Source organism: Trichinella spiralis (genome assembly GCF_000181795.1).
Source record: "Trichinella spiralis strain ISS 195 chromosome Unknown Scfld5, whole genome shotgun sequence".
Taxonomy (NCBI): Eukaryota; Metazoa; Nematoda; class Enoplea; order Trichinellida; family Trichinellidae; genus Trichinella; species Trichinella spiralis.
In genome coordinates this window covers 2,565,787-2,583,130 of record NW_003526944.1, presented here as the reverse complement: position 1 = coordinate 2,583,130, position 17,344 = coordinate 2,565,787, and the positions used below count along the sequence as shown (strand labels likewise).

The 17,344-nt window shown below is 35.7% G+C and overlaps 4 protein-coding genes across 4 annotated transcripts; 3 read left to right on the top strand and 1 right to left on the bottom strand.

The window, feature by feature from the left end:
- The first annotated feature begins 536 nt into the window (after positions 1–536).
- Positions 537–1,468, top strand: Tsp_04245 (conserved hypothetical protein). The gene is made up of 4 exons (XM_003375011.1): positions 537–721; positions 853–936; positions 1,297–1,327; positions 1,397–1,468. Exons 1-4 carry the CDS (start codon positions 537–539, stop codon positions 1,466–1,468), a joined length of 372 nt encoding a protein of 123 aa, XP_003375059.1.
- Positions 1,469–1,628: 160 nt separating this feature from the next.
- Positions 1,629–7,701, top strand: Tsp_04244 (putative C2 domain protein). The gene is given in 19 exon segments (XM_003375010.1): positions 1,629–1,688; positions 1,812–1,883; positions 1,896–2,147; positions 2,788–2,819; positions 3,188–3,289; positions 3,356–3,454; positions 3,571–3,711; positions 3,769–3,889; positions 3,947–4,012; positions 4,084–4,180; positions 4,255–4,397; positions 4,481–4,596; positions 4,661–4,746; positions 4,887–5,053; positions 5,116–5,238; positions 5,359–6,456; positions 6,656–6,871; positions 6,957–7,057; positions 7,137–7,701. The coding sequence occupies 19 exon segments, from the start codon at positions 1,629–1,631 to the stop codon at positions 7,699–7,701; spliced, it is 3,657 nt and encodes a 1,218-aa protein (XP_003375058.1).
- Positions 7,702–11,085: 3,384 nt separating this feature from the next.
- Tsp_04243 (conserved hypothetical protein) lies at positions 11,086–11,360 on the bottom strand. The gene is made up of 2 exons (XM_003375009.1): positions 11,313–11,360; positions 11,086–11,256 (listed from the first exon to the last, which is right to left on the bottom strand). The coding sequence occupies exons 1-2, from the start codon at positions 11,358–11,360 to the stop codon at positions 11,086–11,088; spliced, it is 219 nt and encodes a 72-aa protein (XP_003375057.1).
- Positions 11,361–14,143: 2,783 nt separating this feature from the next.
- Positions 14,144–15,821, top strand: Tsp_04242 (hypothetical protein). The gene is made up of 10 exons (XM_003375008.1): positions 14,144–14,232; positions 14,425–14,528; positions 14,560–14,613; positions 14,845–14,892; positions 14,974–15,106; positions 15,157–15,184; positions 15,217–15,256; positions 15,479–15,522; positions 15,644–15,676; positions 15,774–15,821. The coding sequence occupies exons 1-10, from the start codon at positions 14,144–14,146 to the stop codon at positions 15,819–15,821; spliced, it is 621 nt and encodes a 206-aa protein (XP_003375056.1).
- Positions 15,822–17,344: the final 1,523 nt, after the last annotated feature.

Below are 17,344 nucleotides of genomic sequence, written 5' to 3'. Positions count from 1 at the left end.
AAATAAATATGGCCTTTGAACCCATCTCAACTGACCGGCACATACCCGGATATTCGGTGTTCTGTAGAGAATAAAAAATATTTTCGACAACCCCCTCCCCTCTCTCCTCCTCCACGTTGGCGGTGTAATGGATTTTGAAATTTTTCATACGACGAAAAGCTTTCTTCTCCGTTGGATAATTTTGCAACTTTTTTTCCCATTGTCCATCTTTTTCGATGATTAATCAATGGAATGAAAAAATTTTCATTTCTTTTATTATTATTATTATCATTATTGCTGTATTTTTTTCGGCTGAATCTAATTTTGTATATTCAATGCATCAATGCTTTCTCTTCTTCTTCTTCTTTATCTCGCTTGTTTTCCTATTCAGTATTAAGCTTTGTCTATGAATGAAAAGAGCAAGGAGAAGAAGAAGAAGAAGAAGAAGTGACGACAATGACAAAATGTGGAACGCGTTGCATAGTTTATAGCTGTAGTTGGGGCTTTGTGCTGCTTTCTCTGATCAAATATTTGAAAGTTTTGTTTTTGCATCTTCTATGCAATTTCACTTGGCATCTCGCGCCGGGATTGATGGATTGACGAATGGGATGGATAGACAACAAACAAGCTACTACGACGAGCTTTCAAATTTTCTAGCTTCACTTCTTCTTCTTCTTCTTCTGCTTCTTCTTTCTCCACACCAGATACACTTCATTCATATTACATATACAACATCACAACAGTAAATTTAAAAAAATACTATACAGACAAATTATATTATATTTTATTTTCACTTATTTTATTATTAAAATTTTATTAATTTTTTTTTCATTTTGAATAAATTAAATTTACATTTCAGAATTTCTTTGCCAGACCATTTCGCAACAGTGCTTTGAAAAGAACGAAAAGCGTGTCGAAATTGGATCGTAAACGATCCAACTTTGAAGTGCCTGTGAAGTAAGTGAAATTGATTTGTTCTTTTTTTTTTGTCTTTTCATTCATTCATTTTATTTGCATAAAAAAGTTTGCATACTTACGTACAAACGACAATTTCATCCTTTATTGTCGTCCAGCATCGTGTTATTATTTTTTACTTTTGTGTTAATTTCAACTTGCCGGTTGGTACTGAAAGGTAGCGGCGGTATTCTTTGAGAAAAATTATTCTTCTTTTTTTTCAAAACTTTTACACGTCACAACTTTTGTTCGAATTTGATTTTTACCGATATTTTATTATACTATTTATTACGTTCAAAATGTAAATGTGTTATTTTTTCTTGTTATTACTTTATTTTGAAGGAAAAAAAAGAATTATTGCAGTAGTACAATTAGTTGTATTGTTTTGGGTTTTGTTTTTTGTCATATCTATATGTATATATTCCCTCAGTGATTGGGATATTTTGATTGTTTGATTTTGTAGAAAGTTTACACGGTTGTTGTTGTTGTTGTTGTCGTTGATGATGATGATTTGTGTGCTTTAATGTTTGTTTGAAATCCTTTTCTCGCTTTCTCTGTGCGTGTGTGTGTCATAGTTGTTGGGGTTGGTAAAGCGATGAAAGAAGAGCTTGGTGCTTGCTTGTTTATTCAATGCGTGGGCAAGTTTAGTTTAGCATCGTTGTAACGGAAGAAGAAGAAGAAGAACACAAGAGAAAATGAACGTGGGGTGGGGTGGGCGGGGGCGTGTACTATTTTATAACCTGGCGCTGGCTGTAGTATAGTGTTGTATTCTAGTATTTCAGTTGCCTGTAATCAATTTCAGTTTATTATAATATTTGCGTTCGTGGTGGGAAAAAAGTTCACGATTGAAAATGTTGTGTGTTAAGTTGGTTTTTCAGAAACGGGGCGTTGTCGTCGACGTCGGCTTGGAACGATCTGAACAAGGTGCGCAATTCGAGATCTCACGATTCGTTGCTTATTAGCAGCGGCGGCAGCAGCAGCGCGGCCGCTTGCCTGCTGCCCCAGACCGGCAGCAGCAACACCAACACCAACACCAACTGCTGCAATACTGTAGTGGATCTGTCCAACGCCGGCTGTTCAGCTTCGTCCGTCCACTCGTCGCTGTTAGCAACGCCGAACTGTTTTCGCGTCACGACGGTCAATTCAGCCGGCGTTGCCACGCCCAAATATTTCTCCTGCGGAACAGCCGCCGAACGGGATCGTTGGCTTTACAGGTATGCGAAACTTTTTTTCTTACACATAAAAAAAATATATATATATATATATATTCACTTTCACTTGACTAACCGAACAGAACTATTCAGAACTTTTTAAATTTAAAATTCGACTAATGTTTATACCTACTTTTTTCTTGGCATACTGTATATTGTTTTGTATGCATTTTTTAAGATTTCTTTTTTATTTCTTTGATGAACAATTTATTTTTCAAATTTAACAAATTTTTTTGTTTATTATTTTTAAATTTCTATTTTTTTATATATAATTTCCTTTAAAAATTCAAATGTTCAAATGGGGGTGTTTGAAATTTCAAAATAGTTCATTTGTAAATTGAAACGCACAATACGGTTGGCAGAGTATTTTTTTTAAAACGGATTCAGACGCACAACTGTCATCTTTTTTTTTGTTTTCATTTTCTGCATCGGCTGATTGATTCTGCACTGATTGTTGTTGTGTTTCTTTGTTAATGAATTACTTGGTCTTAATTTAATTCAGTTTAATTTTTTTTGCTCATTTTCTTCAGTGCTATTTTAATTGAATGAGTTTTTTTTATTTTTTTAAAGCGGAGATTGTGTACTTAACTTTACGATAATCAGGTTGGAATTGTATTTTTAAATTTTAAAGCATTGCTTTTAGTACTATTGTGACGCACAGTATGACAGTGTCACGTTTTTGTTTGTTTGTTTGTTTGTTTCGTGATTGTTGCGTAGTGACTGATTTGATTGATCGACCTGCTTTTACTGCACAAATTCTGAATCATTTTCTTTTGTTGTTGTGCTTTATAGCTTTATTGGGGCAATAAATTTTTGATTTGATTTTTGATTTAATGTTCACCCGTATTTGCATATTTATTGCACAGTCTCTTGAAATTTTACAATAAATGGTATATGTTGTTTTTTTCAGTTTTATTATTGTTGAAGCATGGCGTAAAAAGAAAGGTCGTAAAATTTTGATTTTGTTCTTTTTTAGATTTACTTTGCATGCAATACTTGCTTTCATTGTGAAGCAGAAATATTAAATATTGTTTGTTTTGCAGCCTTAATCACGCAATGCAGCCCAATCGGGATCAGATGAGAAGAAAAGAGAAATCGTTGCAAGTGTGGATTCTTGAAGCAAAAGGCGTAACGGCGAAACGACGGTAATTTTGCACCACTTGAATCTGATATTAATCTAATTAATAATAATTTTTTTTGTTTATTTTCAGTTATTTTTGTGAACTCGCTTTGGATAGCCAACTCTATTCGAGGACGTCGTCTAAACTTAATCAGGACATTTGCTTTTGGGGTGAACAGTTTGTTGTAAAGTAAGATTTTATTCTGTTAATATTAAATTTTTGTTTTATTTATTTGCTTGCTTTTTTGTGATTTTTGCGCTAGACGAATTATTATATTTATATGTATTTTTTATTCGTTGTTTTAGTAATTTGATAAAATTGGACGAGGTGAAAATTTGCCTCTACCGCGAATCTGAGAGAAAGAAGCGCAAAGATCGCAATACGTTGGTTGGCTCAGTTCGCATACCTGTACGAGAACTTTGCTCGAAATATGCAGTGGAAAAATGGTGAACGAAACAGAAATATTTAAATTAGAATTTTTGCAACAATTTATCATTTTTGAGGTACGTTTTAAATGGCCAAGAGAAATCAGCCAGCAAAGGCGAAACCATTTCACTGCGGGTGAAAGCTCGATTTCAGAGTATTAGCATCTTACCGTTGAAAGCTTACAGCAGACTGCTACAAGTGAATTTATAAAAATTGTCATTTTTATTTTAAAATATTTACATTTATTTATTGTAGTTTTTAACTGACAAATATCTTGAAACGTGTTTAGCTTTGGAACCTGTTTTGGGAGTGAAAGCAAAGGTATGTTGGAAAAAAGTTTTTCTTTTCTTTTACTTTTCAATCGGATGGATAATTTCTTTTTTAAATTGTAGGAAGATTTTGCCACAAGTCTGATACGAATCATGCATTCTCAAAATTTAGCCAAACATTTTCTTTGTGATCTCATCATGAGCGAAATTAAAACACTGGGTATGTTCGTCAGAATTACTAGTAGCTGAAAGTTGTACATGCATGCATATATTAATTTAATTTGTGCATTGCAGAGAACGACCATTTGATGTTCCGTGGCAATTCTTTGGCGACAAAAGCGATGGAAGCGTACATTAAAATGATCGGTGAGCAGTATATCCAACGGACGTTGGCGTCATTTGTTCAAAGTGTTCAAGATTCGGGTGAAGATTGTGAGGTATATGATGAAACGGCAAATAGTTCTTCTTCTTCTTCTTCTTCTTCTTCTTCATAAGTAACATTGACAATTTATTTTCTCAGGTGGATCCGGAGAAATTGCCAGCTTCGGCTGATATTGTCAAACATCAGGAAGCACTGTTAACAACAGTTCATGCTGCTTGGGGAAGAATTTTGAACTCTTTTTACGAGTTTCCAATGTAAATTATTATTTGTTCGATGAAATTTTGTTTAGTCATTCATTTTTAATTTTAATATTTTAAGAGAGCTTCGGCTAGTTTTTCACGAGTTGCGTAATCGTCTGGCTGATTGTGGACGTGGAGAATTGGCCGACAATTTGATCTCATCTAGTATATTTCTTCGCTTTCTTTGCCCTGCAATTCTTTCGCCCAGTCTATTCAACTTAGTCCAGGGTGAGGATGATTTTTTCATATTCGTCTCTGTGAATTGATTAATTTTCATCTGAATTGATCGGCTTGTCAATTTGCAGAATATCCGTACGGGAAAACAGCTCGAAATTTAACTCTAGTCGCCAAAACGGTGCAAACGTTGGCTAATTTTACGAAATTTGGCGCCAAAGAACATTACATGGAATTCATGAATCGGTTCGTCGAAGGAGAATGGCAACACATGCGACAATTTTTGCGTCGCATATCTGTAATTCTTTTTTTCTTTTTGAAATTTTAATTTTTCACCATTCAAAAATTCATATTACACAGAGCCCGTTGTGTACGAATTTTCCTTGCAAAACTACCGAGTGGAGTGGCGTGATTGATTTAGGCAAAGAGTTGTCATTGTTGCACAGTTATTTGATTGAAGTACTTCCGGAAGCAGTTGCTAAAGTAATTGAAAAATTACAGAATGCTTTGTTGTTGCTGTTGTTGTTACTATTGGTTATTATTCACTTCACTGATTAATTAATTAATTAATTAATTAATTGTTGTTGTTGTTGCTATATTTAGAAAAGTAATTGGGAAAATTTGAATCGTCTTTGTAAAATTGTTGACGACGTCAGTTGCGCTTACAACATGTCAGACATATCGTGCTGTAGTTCAGCTTCTCCAGAATCGGCTGGCTCTTCAGATTATGAGAATAAGGGTGAATCACCTTGTGTAGCGTTGTCTTTTGACAGCAGTGGAGATGAACGTTCCAAAGCATTGACAGATGATGACTTGTGGTATAATGCAGTTGATGAGAACATTGGTCTTCGTCGTATGGGATTGATGGTACAGCAGAGCCGTTTGAAACAGCAGTTGTCGTTATCGAAAGCGAACGGTTTCGAATTGGGCAGATCCATTTCTACCCAGTCCACTGGTAACAACACTGCATTGCCAACAACGATCACCACCACAACTGCAGCAACAACCACAACAGCGGACGGGAACATCAGCGCAGGTCAGCAGCAAAAGCAGCAGCAGCTTGTGGCCGGCGGAGGTGATTTCAGTTTTGGTGGTTGTGCCACTGCTGCTGCTGCTGCTGCTTGTTCGGATGATATATGCTATGTCGACGAAACCACGTCATTGTTGTTCAAATCTTCCTCCAATGCACAAAATCCGATTACTGTAGAACCGTCGACGATTGGCACGTCGGATTACAACTCGTTGAGCAACAGTCCAGTGGGCAGCGCAGACAGCAGCAGCGGATGTTCAGAGAAACGTTTGCCAGCTGCTGATCAGACATCTTCGTCGGCAACAATGTCCAACGACATTTCCCTCGCTGTGGCCAATCCACTCTATTCCCTGCAGCATGTACCCGTTGTATGGTCTTCATCTGCTAAAACGAACAAACCTGATAATTCTGCTTCTGCTGCTGCTGCCACCGCCTCTCCTACTACTATTGTCACCACTACTTCTGCTACTGCTACTACGATTACAGCTGCTGTGCCTGCCAGTAGTGCCTCTGACGTGGATCGTTTGCTCCGGCGAGCACCACCGTTACGTTCCATCGATTCGGTCGATACATTTCATACGGCAACAAATTCTTCTACTTCATCTTCTTCGTCGTCGTCCTCGTCGTCGACGTCCTCTTCCACAAATCATCATGCAAGTTCTCAAATGGAAGTATGCGATCGAAATTTTTTACTCTTTCTTTTTGTTTATTCAATTGCAATTCAAATATCACTTTGCACACAATTATACTTTAATTGTATTGGGAGGAAAGTTCCGAAATGTTGCTTGCAACAGTGTTTTTTTTTCAAAATCACAGACACATTTATTTCATTGCATCTATCTATCAGTTTTTTTTTATTTTCCATTTTAGACGGTCTCTTCTAACAACAGCAACAACAACAACAAATATCCTCGCCCAAGAACAAATCCTCACTTCGCCGGTGGTCACCACCATAGTCGAGCGATGTCGTTGTCAATAGCTGCAGTGAACGCGGTGCCGCCGATTTCGTGCCCAATCGCCAGCGGTTCCTCTGTTTCGGGTGAGCAGCTCAACCAAAGAAGCGGTGGTTGTCAGCAGACGGCAGAGGTATGTTGTTTGTTTTGTTCTTGTAATATTAATTATTATTGATGTTATTGTATTGTATTGTATTGTATAATAAATCACATTTCAGTTGCTGCTGGCCCGAGAAGTGCAAGAGTTGAGAATACGTTTGGACGAATCTCAGAGTCGACTTCAACAGGCTGAACTGCGTGAACGAACTTGGAAACAAAAGTGAATTTATTATTATTCATTTCATTTATTAATTGGTTCTATTTTATTTTGAATTTTTTAAAAATTTCTTCTACTGTAGATATGAAGAATCGGTGCCGATCAAATGGTCCTCAGATCCGGTGCAGCCGATATTGCATCGGTTGAGACTTGTGGAAGAGGAACTGCAGCAGGAGATGAATTCCAGTGCCCAGAAGCAGCAGTTGATCGACGAACAGCGCGACCGTATCCAAGCGCTGTTGGCCACCAACGAACGGCTGGCGCTGAATTTGAGTAAGCTGCAAGAGAAGTCGGCTTCGGCTGAACAAATGCTGCTACTGACGTCGCTGCACAAGCGTCCACTTGACAAAAGCGTTTCAGTGAACGGCCATGAAGAGAAAAAGCCGACGTCGACATGCGGAAAATTCGCCCCCCAACGCGCCAATCAGCAGCATCGTCGCAGTTGGGATCCGTGTGCTAGCAGCAGTATCTGCTTTTCCTCTTGCTCTTCTTCCTCTTCCTCGTCCTCCTCTTCGTCGTCGTCTTCGTCGTCCCCCGCTGCGACCACCGCCGATACGAATAACGTCTGCTGTCAAGCTACTGCTGTCGTCAATACGGTCATCACTGCGGCCGCTGAATTTGCTCAACTCAAAACTACCCAATGTTAATCCAATCTACTTGCGCGTTAACCAATTCTTTCCGCTTTTTATTCTAATTTAATAATTATTTATTTTTAATATTTTCTACCGACTTTCTTTTTAAAAAAAATTTCTCCCACAACTGGTCTCTTTCTTCTCTCTCTTTCTCTGCACATATGCATAATCCATGCATACATTATATTTATCCACATGTACGTACGTATATATGTATATCTTATGTCGGTGTCTAATGTCTATTATTTATCTAAACATGTTCCGAATTTTGTTACAAGTTGTTTTTTGTGTATTGTTAATGATAATAATAATTAATAATCAACTGAGAAAGGAAAGCATTTTTTTCGCTTTGTTTCCAATTTGCAACTGCAACTGTCACCGACTGCATTGTCAGCAATATTTCACTTGTGTGATCCCAAGATGAAGTTGTAAATTTTGAAGACTTTGTTTTTGATGAATGGAAAAAACAGTTGAAAAAAATAAAAATGCATTCATTGAACGTTGAATTGAATAGATGAATAATAATAAGTAATGAATTACATTTCTGGTTGTTGTGCCTGTCTATAAATGCGGAAAGTGAAAGAAAATAATTAAAGGCTATCTATCTATCTATCTATCTGTAACCGCCCGGAGAATTAATTCACAGCGCAATCTGATTGGTCAATTCTGATTTGTGGATCTGAATTTAAAATTTGCAAGACTTGATTTTATATATCGTCATCATTCTTTCTTCTGTCTGAGCATGGTTTGTTTGTGCGGCCGGCGTTCCGTTGCAGTTTCTTAATCTCTCTCTCTTCCCGTGTTACCATCTTTTCTAAATATATTTATTCTGCTACTCCACTCCATAATAATAATATCCAATTGATAATTTGCATACAATATTATTAATATGTTGTTGTTACATGTGTGCAAGTAAGTATATTTTTTCGATATACTTTTTCAGGTTAACAATAGACGATACATTCATTGCTCAGTGGTGTTCATGTATTACTTTTTCAATTGCTGATTTCTCTTCGATTTGATTTGATTTGATTTGTTCCAAAGCATTGTGTTGTCAATTTATTTCTTTCAATTAATATGTAAAGAAGAAAGGGAAAAGATAAATTCGATCTATTGCAAACATTCCTCGTAGAAAATTTGCATATAATATTTAGGGATATATTGCGTTTTTGCATGATTACATACATACATGTACATGCAGACGCATGTTCCAGTTTTCAAAATCGTTTTTCTTAAACAGATACAAATAAAACAATAACCAGTGTAACGTTTCACGTTACTCGTCAAACTAGAAACAGTGGTACATTTTCATTTACCTCTCTACTTGTCATTATACATTGTACAATATCTATGATGAAACATTCACAAACTAGACAAGATCTTTTTTGCACTTTTTTAGATTTACTTCCCCAAAACAACTAAGTAGCTAACATCCGGTAATTTTGTTCACTTTTATTCCACAATAAATATTTTGTAAACTGTTCACGTCGAAAGCCCATTCGTCTGTGGAATCATTCATCACTCGCTGATGGTTCACTTGGGTTCAATGGACATACATCAAAATTTCCACATCAGTAATGCTTGTATTGGATAACAAGAAAACTGAAGCATATTACATCCAGTACGAACAACGCTGAAAACCAACCCATTTAACGGGCATTGCTTCAATGAAAACGGTAAGCATCACATTCACAGCTACTTTTATGCAAATTATTTTCCTAACTAACTAACGTAACATTCCAAAACTGCCCACACCATTATTGACATTTAAAAAGTTTTTTTCCACTTTTGCGGTTCATTTTTCAAAAATTTGTTTTGGAGTTATTCGAGACTTTTTCTGTATAAAGCACTTTCTTACGAGGTATTTGGAAAACTGATAAATTGGGTTTGGTACTACTCGGTCCCGCTTTTCTCTCATTGGTCTTTACCCACGCTATTTTATTGGATCGTCAAATCTTAATCATAACTGAAGAGTTTGAATCAATGAGCAATTAGACAAAAAAAACCATTACGACAAAGACTTCACGGCCAAATAAAATGAAAACCAATACGACAAAGATTTGACGGTCTAATAAAATAGCGTGGGCAAAGACCAATGAGAGAAAAGCGGGACCGAGTAAAACCACACCGATAAATTGATGAATTTACTTTTTCAGATGCGAAAACTCAGTAGGCAGCATCTACAACCGCTAAATAATGTTATGCCTTCAAGCACTTTGAAAGCAGCTTAGTGCCTCATTTCACACTGCGCAAACATACGTGCAATTACAAAGAGGTCAACGAACTATACTTATTATTATTATTATTAACTAACTTTATGCAAATTTAATGACGAACACTGCTGACGGCATTCATTCAAAGTTTAAAAGCAATTTATTATATATATAAAGGCAGGTTTATTATTTTTAGGCGATTATTATATGAGTATTTGCTAATGAAGAACATTCTCGTTACGGCGCCGGGTAATTTGCTCATTTCTGGTGCTTCACTTCAACAAATACCAGCATTGATTCGAAATTATAAAAGCCTTCATATTTCATGATCAACATCCCTGCTATCAGGTAAGCCGTTTTTCATATTTACTGTTCAGTTTTCGCTTTTCTTCTTTCTTAAAACGCACTATATAAAACATTGCCACTTTTCATAGAAATTCATTTATAACTTTTGCAAAGTGAAACTAAAACTTCATCATCTCTAATAACATTCAAATAGCAGACGACATTTTATTAGATCGTTTTTCGAATTCCTAAATAAAAAGTAAAAAATTGTAAAAAAACCTGGGAAGTAAGTATAATCAAAGGATTTTCACTTTTCACCACTCTTCAAAAGCGATTTTGATGGTGATGACACATCAGATTTATTTAAATTGAAATTATTTAATGTTTTAACAACAAATCCAAATCAAAATTCATTCATTTAGTATAATTTAGTACAATATAACAAAAATACATTGTTTTCTTGTAAATGTAGCACCCAGATGTTTTGAAATTCTGTATTTTGTGAAATTCAACGAGTTCTCTCCTAAAGAAATGCTAATTTGATTTCTTTTATTTATTAGGAAAGTTTTTCATGTTGTTTTCATATATTTGAGTTAATTGTTTTGCTCAGATTGATATTTTGCATGTGAAATAATATGGTAGAATGAAAGTTAGATGTTTCGGTCGTTTTTATGAATTCAGCTTCACAGGTATTTAGGTGATTTCAGTCAAATAAATTTGCATGCTAATGCGTTTTCATATGAGTAAAGTCATATTATGAAATGTGTAAATAAGAACGTAACAGCGTTTACGAAATAGATTAGTAAATAAAGAGCAACCTGCAAATGCATTTTTCAGAACTGTTAATTGAAAATTCAATTTTATGCAAATTTTCATTCATCAATGAAAATAACTGTTTCAGCTACACTTTTAGAGATGTTTCAAGATATTTTCGAATGAACTGTAGTATATCATAATAAGGTACATAATTTATGTTTAGTTCAATGTACAGAGAATTCTTGAAATGCATGAGTAGAAAGGCAGTTCTTTCCTGTTCCATGATTCTGGGATTTTCGCGCCATTCTGAATCGCGCTGGAAAGACAGAGCTTAATAATTGATAATATTCATGAAATAAATCACTGATTTACAATGAAAAGCTTTTTCTTCATAGTTCTCAAAAAGGGCAATTGTGTCATTGTACTGAAATAACAGTTGAGTATTTTCTACATTCTCTTTTATATTTTCTGTAATACAAGTTGCTGATGCGACAGATCTATTTCATCATCTTGTAGTTTCTATTTTGTTGATAAATACTCTCGTTCTTGTGCACTTCAGCCGACATTCCTACCCTCGAATATTCAAATTGTAATCTGTCCTATCATGTCCAATATCTTTGAAAGCGAACTGTGAAATGTTCTGCTATTTTACTAGTATTATGAAGACAGATAGTATATAAATCAATGTGCATGTTCTCCATCCTTTGGAACTCGACGTTACCTTCCCAGCTATTGATTATATTGACAGATTAAAGGCAACGCCTTATTAGTAAAGGTGAAAGTTGATTGAATGATAACGATTCAGTTTATAACAACTTTCACTCCCTACATCCCACCAATTCTCCCTCCTTTTTTCCCCGCATTCATTATTGCCTTTCCCTCCCAATAAATGAGAAATATTACTTGCTCTAGAAGACACCAATAAGAACCGGAATCATGCTTATCCGTTGAACAGAGAACGTTTAACCGTGGTGACTTGGGATAAATCTTAGTGTACTTTCTCAGTGTTATCGACTGGAAATGCACACTCATTGTACTAAATCCTAAATGTCACCAGCTCTTGAAGCTGCCTGCTTTTCCTCTGAATTGATACAGTTGCCAAGCACTCCTGCATTTATTGTGTTTAAAAGTGTTTAGACAGCTGCTGCTATGTTTTAGCGTTCTCAAGCATTCACTTTCTTCCTTGGGATATCTCTGTCATGAAGTGGGGACAATTCTTTACAAACCTTGGCCCATTAACTGAAATCAGTATTCCGTTTTTATCCTTGAATAAACTGAACTCTGAAAGTCCTTTCTGTATGTAACTCTCTTGATTTCCTTGAGCAGCCATGTTAAATTGCACTCTATGATTCACAATATGAAAATCTATAAGTTTAGCAATTTATTTGTCCATTGATTTTATCAAAATGTACAGCTTATACATAATTCGAAGAAATGATTGCGACGTAACGAATAAGTCGTTCATTGGTTCTTCTTTTCATGGACATTTTTTTCTATAGATGAATTTGAAGCTAAATTTATTTTATACTTGGTTGAATTTATTCTTTTGTCATCTTTACTTGTGCATTACTCGTAATTAATTGTAATTGTCATCCGCTACAGCAGCTATTAATTCATTGAAACAGAAAATGAATACTACTTTGGATATTTAAATCTGCTTGCTTTGTTCAGAATTAGCATTTAATAATTTATGTGGTAATGTTTACAATAAAATTTCATTAATGTTATTTAATGTTTTACAAATCTCAGAAATGTTTTTATTCTCTATACTAATTTCAGTAGAAGCCATTTAATTATTATCCATGTACCTTAGATTATAAGAGAAATATTATTCGAGTGATATACTTTGTTTGTTCTTGTCCAACGTTCTAGCAAATAAATTCAGCAACGCGATAATAGCATTTCCGATTATTTTTAGTAATTTGCAATGCTTCAGGTTAATAAGTGTTCATTTCATCTAATTTTAACAAAAGAAATTTGCATAATAGTGCTATTTTGCTTAGTAATGTGCAGTGTGTAAATAAAAACGTAATAAATTTCATCATGTTATTAAATAAAATTGTTCGCTATATTCATTTCACTGTGCTATTACTGCATTCAAATTAGGTTGTTCCACCGCAGACAAAGTGGTTTATTATTTGCATAGTTTACTCAGCGCTATATGTTTAATCAGAGTACTTTGTACACATTCCGTTATTCAGTTTATGGCTATGGCAGCACGAAGGGGATCAACTATAATTCCGCTCTTCAATGCTATCTGTGAATATTAGGTAAGTTATATTATGCATAGTGGTGGTGTTATGTCATGCATGTCATTTGTATTACTCTACTAATATGGTGATTGGGAACTAAAGGGTGTCTGTGACTGTATTATTTTTTCTAAATTTCAGCTACCTCAGATGCTGAGGACAGAGAAGTACGTATTACTGTTTTTTAATTTGAGATGACTACACTAATAAAATTCACTTTCAGAAATTCACATCACTTCACGTTTATATCAAGTATTATTTAACAGCTATATTATAAAAAGTAAGTGAAGATGATCAGTTACTCATCATAATAATTTTGAAAAGTATTTTTGATTATTTGATTCAAGATTCCTTGTTTCCGTGCCATTTCTAACTTGGTTGTTGAATGCCGACGGAAACGGTCTGACAAATAAACAGACAGCCGCTTATTTTAGGTTCTGAAAGTGCCGGTCTGTCAGCCAGCTTTGCTTCAGAAGTGATCAGATGATGACAGATTGTTTCGACAAACGGTAACAATCGGTAAAGTCCTCAACAGAACTCTGCCAAGCATATACTGCATGCTTAAAGGACAATCGGCCCAGCTTTTAAATCTTTGTTCCGAAGTTACGGATCCGTTTGCTAACTTGCCTTCCCTACATTCTCCCATAGCTTTAGAAATTTCTTCAAAAAACATGCTGTAGAATACTTCAAATGGAATGTTTCGTTACATGATTGATTTCTTTGCTTATGCATAACAAGTAAGTAATGCATGAATGTTGCGTACAGTATATATGATCTGAATTGAATTGCAATAACTTACATGAAACCGCCATATTATAAAAAGTAATTGAAGACGAATAACAGTGCATCATAATAATTTTCAAACGCAAATCATTTTGTCGTCTGTTTTATTTCTCCAATTTAACTTTGAAATAATTTTCAGGCTATTACAAGAAATGCAAAAAATTCATGACAATGGATTACACTTTTGCTATCAAAGAGTTGTTATGTCATTACCGTAGTAACCCAGTGTTACTTGAAGTTCATATAAACGTCACAATGAAGTTTTTCTTATCACTATATGTAAGAATGAATTAGATATTGCTTATGATAGGAATAGAATATTCTACAACATGGTAACAGATATGGAATCAGTATACATTCTCCCACCGTGACAGTTCGACTTGGCGTTTAGTGGTTGTAATTGTGGCATGTTGAAAATAGGTATGAAGAGATTTTGTACGTGATAATTTTAGTTTGAGGCATCCAATGGAAATGTTATGGATCCCCTGCCGATGCCATAGTTTTGGCATAGTGGCGTTTCCTGCTTGTATTTATTTGGCTTGGCATATGGAAATGAGTAAGAAGTAATAGATTTTTTCAGATTTTAGCAATAGAGACGTTGAAACTAACTGGTATACAGTCGCTATACATCGCTATAACGGGTAAGTACTGATTTTTATGATGATAACTTTCGATTACATCATCGAATGGAAGACTTAAGAAGTCCGTATTAGTCCAAGTAGTATTAGTCCGTACAAGTCCAAGTCCAACTACATATAAGTACACAAAGTAAGAATCTTTACTTGAATCATTTAATGCGTAAAAGTTAGGATGCATACGTCCATGAACATTGAAATGTCGTTTAGTAGTACGTAAATAACTAATGTTTTCAGTTTTTCTGCGAATTCGTATACGAAGTAAACAAACAAGCTATATAAAAAGTAATTATACCACAAGAAAAGTGCATATCATTGTTTTGATGTTTCTTATTGATTAGTTTTGCTTTAATCCTTTAATTTTAGAGTTCGTTTGGAAAGATTTTCTCATGACTGCACTGAATTACGTCATTAGATTTGTTGTTCCAATTACCCAGATTAATAGGGATCAGGCAAATATGTTTTACTCTACAAAAGTGAATGGAATATTAGGAACTAAGTAAATAATTACTGGATGTGGATTTTTTTAATTTTTGAATTGTTTTTCAGATGCACTCGCAGTGTGGTTCTCATGCCAGTGTTTATATGAGGTAAGTATTCTAATTTTAGATTTTAGAAATTTTGGATTTCATATCTACGTTGGAAAGAGGTTTTAGCTAAGCGTAATAACGTTTAGGTAAGTTAGTAGATTACACGTAAATGGATATTAGTAATGTGGGTGACAGGTAAGATTAAGAAGATTACAGGAGAAGATTACAGGTAAGCATAAAAATAGTTCCAGGTAGGTGAAATAAGAGGAAGTAAGTATGAAGGATTGCATAACAAGCAAGGGAAAGTATGCCAGAAAATAAAAATTTGCATATGCTTTCAGGCTACGCCTTAGGCATTTTATTGCATATTATTTGCCCTCAGGGAGTATTTATGCAAATTTTTTTATCGCCTAGGGGTAATATGCAAATTTTTTATGCCCTCAGGCTACGCCTCGGGCTATGCCTCAGGCATTTTTTCAAAAATTTTCGATTTTTCAGAAATTTAGCCCCAGGCGTTGCCTGAGGCTATGCCTCAGGGCGTAAAAAATTTGCATATTCCCCCCAGGCTACGCCTTAGGCATTTTATTGCACAATATTTGCCCCCAGGGGGATTATGCAAATTTTGTCTTGCTTTAGGGCGTCACCTCAGGAGATTTTTCATCCGTACAGGCTGACCCGGTCTAAATTTCATTTCAAATTCTTTTTTTATAATTGCTATATTCTGTACCTACTAAACTTCTGTCCACTTTCTGTACACATCGTAGACTTACCTTACCATTCTTTTGATTATACTTTTGACTTACCTGTGTTCTGATATCTACTTACCTGTGTTCTGATATATACTTACCTGTGTTTACCTGTTTTACCCCATCTTCTGTACTTAAACTTACCTGTACACTCCTTATATTATGCATCATTTCCTGTTATGGGGGGGAAAATAAAAAAAATTACCTGTACACTCATCTTCTTTACTCACGTGACTTACCTGTATACATACTTATCATTCTGTGTTGTTTTCTGTACTTACCAGAGTTACCTGCACATACGACGGACCATCAGCGACCGGAGAGCCATTGGGTCAATGACCGAACGACATGCTTAACAACGGCTAGTTCAGTTCTGACGTCGGGTCATGCGGGTCTGTCGCCAGAAGACAACCGCGGTTTTCGCCGGCGGCATCTTTGAACTGGGCGGGATTGCCGCGGCTCTGCGTCTGCCTCAGCTGGACCTGCAATTAGCAACGCCACCGTACAGCCATGGTTGTTACACATGCATCATCATGTGGCTAGCTAAATCATTATCTGATATAGGAGAAAAATATTTGCTACAGTTCTATTTTTTTTTTTCTCCACTACAAACGGCTCAACCAAATGCTGAAGCCTCGACTTAGTGTAACAGTCCTCACCAGTCGGTGACGTTCGTTTTGTTCCGGATCCGGCTGAAGAAGAGGCAGAACAGCGGACTTCATTTCCTTCTCACGGCACCACCGATGCATTTATATTACAGTAGAAAACAAGTTTGCACTTGATAAAATAAAATTAATAAAATGGGCTCGTTGCATCATAATAAACAACTGCAATGATCGCTTTTGTTCCGCCAATTCATGTGAAACCTCTGATGGTCAGGAAGTGGATTGTAAGTATGGATGTTAGCGGCAACAAGTTATAACGAGTGCCTACTAAACACAAACGGCATGCTGGCTCGATTCCCAATGCTTCCTCACTTGGCTCTTTTCCTTTGGCTCACTAGCCTTCTACACAATTCGACATCAACAATCTTTATTACTCTTGCTCATCCCTTTACTTAAATTTACCTTGGAGCCTTCCTTGAAATCTTCTGTACTTTCAAAATTCCACGATACCCTTACAGACCGCCTTTTCGCCCTCCGCTATTAAAGCTATTAAAACCTTGGCAAAATTAAAATCCTCTCCAAAACCACCAGATAACTGGTTTTCCTTCAATTTCAAAAATCTCGAATTATCCCGCCCAAACTTTTTACGCGTTAAATAAATTTCAATAAAAGGATTCTTACTTTTGGGGAACTTATATGGATTAGAAAAACTTATCAACTTACTTTGGGGTAAATTTTCTGTACATTAAAAACATGGGGAATGTGACGCTGTACCCTTCATGGGCCACACCAGAGTGGAAATCTTGAAATCCGAAGAAATGATCTGGTATTACTGGAAATAGGCTTTGCCCCCCCT

What these genes read in the sequence shown, in the direction of transcription:
- Tsp_04245 (XM_003375011.1), top strand. Translation starts at nt 537, where the DNA reads ATGCAATTTCACTTGGCATCTCGCGCCGGGATTGATGGATTGACGAAT. An exon ending in ACATATACAACATCACAACA is followed by an intron (nt 722 to 852) that starts GTAAATTTAAAA and finishes TTTCTTTGCCAG; the next exon opens with ACCATTTCGCAACAGTGCTT. An exon ending in GTTGTATTGTTTTGGGTTTT is followed by an intron (nt 1,328 to 1,396) that starts GTTTTTTGTCAT and finishes TTGATTTTGTAG; the next exon opens with AAAGTTTACACGGTTGTTGT.
- Tsp_04244 (XM_003375010.1), top strand. Translation starts at nt 1,629, where the DNA reads ATGAACGTGGGGTGGGGTGGGCGGGGGCGTGTACTATTTTATAACCTG. An exon ending in ATAACCTGGCGCTGGCTGTA is followed by an intron (nt 1,689 to 1,811) that starts GTATAGTGTTGT and finishes TTGGTTTTTCAG; the next exon opens with AAACGGGGCGTTGTCGTCGA. An exon ending in GTTGTCAGCAGACGGCAGAG is followed by an intron (nt 6,872 to 6,956) that starts GTATGTTGTTTG and finishes ATCACATTTCAG; the next exon opens with TTGCTGCTGGCCCGAGAAGT.
- Tsp_04243 (XM_003375009.1), bottom strand. Translation starts at nt 11,360, where the DNA reads ATGACACAATTGCCCTTTTTGAGAACTATGAAGAAAAAGCTTTTCATT. An exon ending in TGAAGAAAAAGCTTTTCATT is followed by an intron (nt 11,257 to 11,312) that starts GTAAATCAGTGA and finishes CTGTCTTTCCAG; the next exon opens with CGCGATTCAGAATGGCGCGA.
- Tsp_04242 (XM_003375008.1), top strand. Translation starts at nt 14,144, where the DNA reads ATGGATTACACTTTTGCTATCAAAGAGTTGTTATGTCATTACCGTAGT. An exon ending in GCAGTGTGGTTCTCATGCCA is followed by an intron (nt 15,185 to 15,216) that starts GTGTTTATATGA and finishes TTCTAATTTTAG; the next exon opens with ATTTTAGAAATTTTGGATTT. An exon ending in CATATCTACGTTGGAAAGAG is followed by an intron (nt 15,257 to 15,478) that starts GTTTTAGCTAAG and finishes ATATGCTTTCAG; the next exon opens with GCTACGCCTTAGGCATTTTA.